The 8947-nt window shown below is 46.1% G+C and overlaps 1 protein-coding gene across 1 annotated transcript; it reads right to left on the reverse strand.

Moving 5' to 3' along the window:
- Positions 1-1918: 1918 nt before the first annotated feature.
- On the reverse strand, positions 1919-7569 carry RABIF (RAB interacting factor). The gene is made up of 2 exons (XM_036754718.1): positions 7376-7569; positions 1919-3691 (listed from the first exon to the last, which is right to left on the reverse strand). Exons 1-2 carry the CDS (start codon positions 7499-7501, stop codon positions 3446-3448), a joined length of 372 nt encoding a protein of 123 aa, XP_036610613.1. The 5' UTR covers positions 7502-7569; the 3' UTR covers positions 1919-3445.
- Between the last annotated feature and the right edge of the window lie 1378 nt (positions 7570-8947).

Raw genomic sequence — 8947 nt, forward strand, 5'->3', positions numbered from 1 at the left:
ACTTCTTACAACTTTTAAAAAACGAGTATCTTGGATTTCTTCCTTTCTTCATTCACAGTCTCATCCCATTTCCAAATTTATTTTCTTTTTTTGAGGGGAGAAGGGAAGACAATTGGGGTTAAGTGACTTGCCCAAGGTCACATAGCTAGTAAGTATGTCACGTGTACGAGGCTGAATTTTAACTCGGGTCCTCCTGACTCCTGGGCTCTGCTCACTGCGCCAGCTAGCTGCCCCGTGTTTTGTAATTTCAACCTTTTCATTACTATTTATGTGTATTTTCACATACTAAATCCCTGTAGGTCACATTGGAGGAGGGTATTAGGAGAGAGCTGTTCAAGGGATAGAGTGCTGGGCCTGGAGTCAGAAAGACCTGAGTTCAAATGTGGCCTCAGACACTTCTTAGCTTTGTAACCCTGGGCAAGGCACTTCACCTCTTTTTGCCCCAATCCACTGGAAAAGGAAATGTCAAGCCACTTCAGTATCTTTGCCAAGAAAATCCCATGGAAGAGTCGGAGATGCCTGAACTAAACAAGTCATCAGGACATACCTGTTCAGGAATTTAAACTGGTGCAAGAAGGAGCTTCCTGGTCTATACCAACTTGCTTTTCCAGCAGACTAAAAGCTCTAGAGCCCTTTGAGAAAGGAGGAGTTGGGGCCTTTGTTTACTTGTCCCATACCTTTCCTTCTAACACAACAAAATGATACTGAAATGAGAACCACAGACAGCCTAGTCCAGTGAGGGTGGGGTGAATAGAGATGGAAAGGCTCTGGGAGAACAAGCATATCCTGTTCACCAAGAGTTGAGTCAAGATAAAACATTAATTACGATTGCCAGGCCTCTTCGGGGGCATTTCTGAGCCTGTGTCTGAGAGGTATCTCTTGAGCTTCTGACTCTTAGCCCTCATTCATGATGGTTAACTCCCATCTCCAGGTAGTTAACCCCTTCCACTCAAATGGGGACATTTACAAACACTTCCAAGACAGCCAAGGAAAGCTCAGAAGTCAGCCTTAGCTCTGCTTGAAAAAGTCCCAGCTTCTTTCCCAGGCCGCAGTCACTATTGTGGCCTTAGTAACATACTTGGCACAGTTATACATCTTATCCAGCCTGCTTTCTATCCAAGTCTGAGAAAAGCATAATGTTTTTTTTAGCCCTTCCTTACAGATCAAAGATATCATTAGCATATATTGACCCAAAGAACTAAATTCTTTGTCCACAAAACTGTTTTAAATGAGCCTCATTTTAATGGATATGCCAGAAAATATAGCCTTTTAAAGTATTTTAACTTTGGAACACAACAGAAAATTATTTTCTTTTGAAGATGACTGTTACAGAATTTTATTTTGAAATGTTTATATGTCCCATTCTGCTCCTCAATAAATCTGTAACTAACTGAAATTAAATACTGTATGAATAACTGATGTTAAGTGAAGAACTGAGTCTGGAGGAAAGAAACTGACCGTTGTGGAGTACTGAAATATACCTTGTAATACTGCAACCCATGTGCCCTTATTGAGAGAGCATGGCGCTAACATGAAATATAGCAATGGAGTATGCTCTGCTTTGATTCCTTGTAGATAGAAGCAACATTCCAGTTGCAAAAGACCCCTTGACAAGGCCAAATGCTTTTTCTGGAGCAACCACAGTTACTTTGATCACAGGAGTAAGGCCAAGTTGCCCTTTCAGACCTAGTGGAAGTGGCTGATTCATTTATTCGTAAGCATTTATTTACTGCTATGTGGAAGGTACTGTGTAAAGCTACACACAAGAAGTTTTCTTTAATCAAGACTGGGCACCAAAAAGTGAAAGCTGAGTGGGGGCTTCCCAATGACTTAAGTAGCTGATGAGCCAGAGAAGGCAGAAGCCCTAAGAGGCCTGATCCAAACATGCTCTCCAAGGACACACATGAGGTCTTTTAACCATTGTGCAGATTTTTTTTTTATTGTCAGTAAATCTGAAAAGATGTAGTAGTAAATGTCTTGTATTTTTGGCTTCTGAGGCAAAAACTGCTTGTCCAGGTTTGACTGGTAGTATGAGGGGCCAACATACCACCAGACACACCTACTTGGTTTGGCTTCTTTGGCCCAAGTGTCTTTGTATCAATAAAAAACAAAACAAAACCCTCAGTTGTGTTCCTAGCAACTATATAGCCACACTTCTTAGATGTTCAGAAAACTTAGGTATGGCCCAATTCTACCAATAGTAGCACTTTAGGAGTCCATAAAGCCCCTATCTTTGTGGGGGGCAAGCTGGTTAAAGATTTATGCACAATACTTTCACCTCAATGGGGGAACCCACTCTATAGATATGTTAAAGGGGTCAGGGGAGAGGGAAAGAAAGAAGTAAGAGAATGGAACAGAGCACCAAACCAAGAGGTGTGAGGCAATCACTGAAGATGGTGCTTGAACTGAGTAATCTGTACTTCCTCTCTACCTCAACCCCCCGGCCCCCAAAGTAGTCCCAGGAGGCTGCTTTAAACCTTACTTTATGCATCAGAGGAGAGAAGGTACCACGGACAAGTTCAATGGAGATGAATGAGTACATGGAAAGCACAGAAGAGAACAAAACAAGTATACCTACTCATTCACACTTAATGCCCTCTTGGATCAGCACCAAACCAGAAGGGCCAAGAGTTTTCCTTGAATTGAACAGGAATACAGGTAATTGGATGGAAAGTTTGCATTCTGGAATTTGTTAGGACGGTGAGTGTTAAAGATAAGAAAAATTCCCATCTCACCAAGAATTCTTGCCCTGCACCATGTCCACTAGGTTCAATAACTCTGTACTGATGACGCTTTCTTTAGACACAGTTCTTCCCATGAAGAAGGGACTCAGTCATCTGGTCAGCTGAGGTTGTAAAGTTCACATGCAAGTTAGCAGTGGTTCCTTCTTTATGTGCTCTCCACCCTGATAGTCAAAGGAGAATCTCAGACACATCTGGTGAATTACTTTTCTTTGTGGTGGTTGGCAGACGTGCTAAAACTTTAACTCCCTACTCATATATTATAAGGGTGAGGCTAGACCATTGATGAGAAACCACATGAGAATTTCAAAAGCTAAAAGGGGTCAAACAAATCAGAAGAGTAAAAATCTGACTGTCACCTAGAGCAGGAAACAAAATGTAGCACCTGAATAAGAGACACAGACACACGGCCAGGCCAGTGGATAAATTCTGGGAGGTACCTGGCTTCCCAACATCATTCAAACCAGAATGGGGAAGTGGAAGGAGTGGGGCACTACAGGGAGAAATATCTGAGACATGTGCACCTGAAGTGTCAAGGAAACAAGTTAGGGTAAACCCTCTGTATGTCCAAGTAGACACTGTTGTACTCACAACTTTACATTAGTATAGAGAAGAAAGCAGCAGAACAGTTATATCAGGTTAGAATGACTGCTGTTTTGGGGAGAAGCTTCCACCATGGGAAGCTGCTGCTGAAGATCCCTTAGTCACTCATGGGAAACCCTCTCCAAAGCCACATAGAAACTATTTTTGTCATCCAGGCAGTGCCAGCCGATGGGTCCAATTTCACAATCTGCGCAGACCAAAAATTTGATGTTCCCCACGTCTTTGGTGAAGCCCACATTCTCAAAGGTGAACATGTCATCGACCAGCCAGTGTTCTTGAAGGAAATCACCTTCTGGGTTGCTGCCATCAGCCAGAGCTGGTTTCTTTCTCATGGAAGGAAGGAACAGCTGCCATGCAAGAAAACACAGAGTCACATGGGATCACACAACACCCTGTTTCTTGATCACACTCACTGTCCTGCAACCTCAAGTAATAACAATTTTTAAAAGGGGAACAAGGTGTATGGTTTGAGTTGGGATTTTAGATGGTTCATGTCTTGCTTCCTGATGCTACTGATATATCCAAGATTCTAGTTAGGGCTGGTGTCTTGTCTATGTAGCAGTACAGAGTATTCTGGCTCTCTTATTTTCTGGATTCCCTGAGCAGACTGAATATACAACATTATATCAAGTGCTCCTAGGATTCAGTCAGCCCCAGGACCTGGGACTCCATGCCCAAGATCCCTTCCAACCTCCAGGATTCTCCATCAGCAGCCCAGAAAACCAAGGGGCTTTTGCAGCCAAAGAACCACTTTAATTTTCCAATGTTGCCAAGGTAGCTCTACTAACACTTGACCAATCCTACATGGTTTCCAATGCCACCAAAGCAGATCTCCATTCTGTCTCTCATCATATTTCCCTCTAGACTTTAGTAATTCCTTCTTTTGTAAAATGATGGGATTATGAGCTTTAAGTCCCTTCTAGATCTAAATTCTATTATCTCTTAAGATTTTCAGCCAGTTGTGAAACAAGACAATAACTTAAGTGTACTGACATGGCGTTGGTGATGGGCAAAGAACTCAAGTGAAAGCCCTTAAATGGTAAGTAATTTGACAGCAATGAGGGGCAGGAAGAACAGGGTAGGCAAGTTCTCTACAAAGTATAATTATGAAGTATGCAATAGAGCCTGATGAGGAATTCCTTAGTTTGCATTCAGGAATTCCTGTGTGGGAAACTGGAACCATACTGGTGGTCACTTCAAGAGTTCTTTGGGGAGAACCATGCTTCCTAACACTGCACCCTCCCCCCCACCGTGGTACTTCCCTTTTGTTCAAATAGATGTCTGTATCATTATCATCATAATACACAGACATCTATTTGCTAATAACCTGTGACTTCTCTGATGACATTACAAAGTGAAAAGCCATTTCATGTTTATAGGCGTCAATTTCCCTTAAAATATTTTCTGCCAACACGCAGTCATGTGACTGTGGATGAGATCATGTTATAACAATTTGCAGGAGGATAGACTATGTAACTTCAGGCGATCCCTGAGAATTTAACTTTTGTAAAGAGCTTTGACATCCACAGATTAAACCATGATGTAAGTGTACATTAATAATATCTCCATTAAACAGAGATCAAGCAAAATATGTGCTTGGTGTTACTCTAAGTGTTAGCACAACCAACAAATATTAACTCTGTTCTCATTTATGGACCAATATACTACAACTCTTCCCTGACTTACTAGACTCTGTCTTATTACTTACTAGTCATATATATTCAACAACACTTACTGGATTTGCTGAGTGTCCACTCTTACTCAATGTTCCCATTTAGATTTGTTTCCTGGCTAGTCAAGATTATCATACATGGCAGCGACAGAGGAATATTCCAGAGTAATTGTTGCAATGCCAAAGACCTCCCTTAATTGCAGGTCAGGTAATGAGAAGTGTTTTTAGTTGGGATACATAAGGGTATTGGTTGAATACTGGGAAGAGTGCATCAAGGCACCAGGCATCCAGTGCTGAGATGTGTCCAAAAAAACCTTCATAGACTGAAGATATCCAATAGCATCTACCTCACAGGGTTGCTGTGAAGATCAAGTAACATATGTAAAATGCTTTGCAAACTTTAAAGTGAAATATAAGCGATAGCTTTTATTATCAAGGGAATCTATGCCACTGGACTAGTCAACAGAACTGTACTAGGGATTCTAGGGTTACCTTTGTGCACGTTAGAATGCTCTCCCTCCTCTCCCCCATCTCAGCTCCCTTTAAAGTTGAAATGCCACCTTCCCCAGAAAAAGTCTTTCCTAATTCCTGAGGTTGTTAAGGTCCCTCTCCAAATTACTGCGCATTTATTTTGCATGCATCTGGTATTTACTTATCTGTGAACGTGCTGTATTGGCTAGTAAAATGTAAGCTCATTGAGGGCAGAGACTTTTTTCTCCCTGTGTTTATAAGCACAGCGCTTGGCGTTCATCAAGGAATCAAAAACCTGTTTTGTTTCTTTCCCTTATTTTTGAGGGAAAAAACGGACTTTTTAAAAAATACTGAAACACATGTGACTTTTCCAAACCTAGGGGACAAGACGATCTAGAAAACACCCAGACTAAGTAACCTTTGTTAGTTTAACCTTCTCCTGCTCATTTGACAAACGAGGGAACTGAGGCAAACTGGGTTACATGACTTGCCCAGGGTCCCACAGCTACTAAGTGTCTGAGGTCACATTTGAACTCAGGAACATGAGTCTTTCGGACTCCAGGCCCGGCGCTCTGCGCACTATGGCGTCCCCTAGCTGCCCTTACACGCATAATCAGGTTTGCCAAAAAAGGAAGCCAATGTGAGCTAGGAGGGACGGTCAGACTGGGAGGCACGTGAAAGAGGTAAATCTAGGCCCCCCCCACCCCACCCCGCCCCATTCTCGGTCTCCAGCCAACCGTGGTGTCCCGGGGGCACTCACGAGGAGCTCGCCATGAGTTTTGCTTGCTGTTACATTTTGAAATATTGCTTATTTATAGTAACTATACATTTACTAACTGAATGGACTTTCTAATAGGTTTTTGATTGACAAGTTCTACAACCTAGCTGTTGCTGGTCAGTGACAAAGAAACCCTCACTACGGGAGGAAAACAAAGCTCGGCCTGGTGCGGGCGCGGGGAGGCCTCGGAGGAGGAGGCATCAGCATCATTCTACACGGCACAAAATCCTCCTTTCCCTCCCGAGGGAGTGTCCGCGGGGAGACCGAGGAGCACCGGCTCCCGGGGGCTAAGCTGTTGGATTCCCCTCAGCGCACTCCCGGAGCCCTACCTAGGCTTGTCCATTAAAGTCTCTTCCAAGCCGTTTCTACCACATTTCGGGCGCATCGAGGCCCGGCGGCAGCAGTGTGTGTACGACCTCATACTGAGTTTTTATTGGGGGGGGGGAGGGGAGGACATCTTCCCAAGTCCTTTCCCTCGGTTTTCCAGGGCTTCAAGTCTGGCCCGAGGGCGAGGCCGCGGTGCCCTGACCAGGGGCTGTAGAGCTAAACGGGGTGAGGTGAGAACCTGGGTCCCGGGACTCTGCGGGCCTGGCGGCACGGTGTCCGGCAGCGAGGCCTCGCCAGGGCACCTGGTCCGGCACCGACCTCACTCAGGGCCTCGGGCCACAGTCGCGGGCAGTAGGAGGACCCCAAAACTTCAAAGGCTTCCGGGCCCTGGGCCCCACCCTTGCCGGGCTAACTTACAAGCGTTGCCCCGGCTCCGGGTGTGGGAGTCAGGGTCGATCCCACCTAAGCGTTGCGACCGTGACCTGACAAAAGAACGGGGGTCAAAGGGGAGGGCCAGGGCGCAGGCGCATGATGGCGCCGCCAGAGGGCAGCACGGACGGACTGGGGAAATTCGGAGGGGCGGAGCTTGGGGAGGAAGGGTCTCGCGTGACGAGGGGCGGGGCTAGGAAGAAATCTCGCGCAGCGAGGGGCGGGGCTCGGGACCGAGAGAAGGAGAGCTCTCACATCGCGAAGGGGCGGGGCTGTGGACGGGGAGGGCGAGGTCTCCAGATCCAGCAGCCCTGTCCTCTAAGCCAGGAAGGTGGGCTCCTTGTTGCTTAATACCTGTCTGCGGGAGAAGAGAGCGGCCCCGGGCTGCAGCACCCGGGATCCACAGCGCTGACACAGCACGGCTTTCCTGTTCCGGCCTTCGGCTGACACTAGTTCGTTCATCTGCTCCTCGGGCTCCATCGTGCCGCCGCCGCCGTCACTGCCGCCACTACTACTACTTCCCTTAGCCGCCTCCACTGCGCAGGCGCAGACTGGCTCACAGCGTGGGAGCTTCCACACCTCCTTTCTTCAGTGCGCAGCCGCTGCGTTTCGGGTCTCCACAGTCATTCCGTCACTGCGCAGGCGTCTTCGGTTACTTTTGGGTCCGCTACGCGGGTGCCATCCTCCTCCATTGCCCATCCTGAGTGGTCAGCTGTGTCGGAGTGGCTTTGTGACACGGACACTGAACTCCTGGGAACCAGCGTCAAACTCTCTCCTCCCACTATTGCTAATTCACAGGACGTCAACGCCCGGCCTCCTCAATCCCGAGCTGGGTTAGGCTTAACCTTACTGCCTGACGTCATGCGTTCAGCCCCCTAGGACGGAAGGAACTATATAGTAGCTATTTGCTTGCTGGGGCGGGAGGGAGAGGGGGTGCAGCATAACATTAATCGGGAAGAGATTCCGCCCGACCCTCTACCCCTGCCTGGCAAGGAACGCGGCTTTCCTAGAAAATGCAGACCCACCATTTTCCTGGCAATCGTACTAGAGGCAGTTCGAAAGATGCCCACCTTTTCTCTTACTGCATTGGATCTTTAGTCCAGTGAAGAAAATGAGGCCTGGAGAGGCAGTTGCATGTTGTAACCCTACGTTTCGCATCTATAACCAGATTTACTGGTAGCCATGAACAATTTTGAGCATAAGGTCATAGATTTAGATCTACAAACGGTCTCTCTTCATTTTATATTTGGGAAAATGAGCCTATGGAGATTGTGACTTGCCCCAAAGTGACTACACAGGCAAGATCTGAGGTTGTAACCACAGAAGCTGTGGATGATTGTTCTAAGATCTCTGTCCTTTAGCCATTCGTCTTCTCCAGCTCTGTTCCATCCGCGGGGTTGGGAGAAATTTTAAATTTGTGACGTAAGTTTGGCTTAGTCTTAGATGTCCTTGGAGATCACTGAGAGGTTGTGATGGGCCCAAGGTCACAGTGTATCCGGTAGGGCTCTTGATTTCCTTACTCTGAGGCTGCCTCACTTCAGCATATTCAGTATGCCAAGTTGCCACCCACTTAATTCTGGAAACTTATTTAAATAGGTTTAAGAACCTTTGGTAGCCATTCTCAATGATGGCTTCCTAATTCAAGAGCCTCAAATTCTTCCCTGTCAAAGTACAATCCTTGTAGAAAGGACTTGTTAGTTCTGGAGAGGGTGCAGATTTTAGGAAGGCATATGATTTAGAAGTGACTAGAATACTGAAGAGTTAGGGCCTGGTGAGGAAAATCTTATTTAGGAAAAGGAATCATAAAACACCACCTTACCCTTGTATAATGTTTCCCACGTGCGTTATTATAGCCCACCCCATCCTCACAGCAACCCCCTGATGAGGGCAGGGCAGTTATTACTTCCATTTTATAGCAGAAGAAAC

This window comes from Trichosurus vulpecula, chromosome 4, assembly GCF_011100635.1.
Source record: "Trichosurus vulpecula isolate mTriVul1 chromosome 4, mTriVul1.pri, whole genome shotgun sequence".
NCBI classification, from domain to species: Eukaryota; Metazoa; Chordata; class Mammalia; order Diprotodontia; family Phalangeridae; genus Trichosurus; species Trichosurus vulpecula.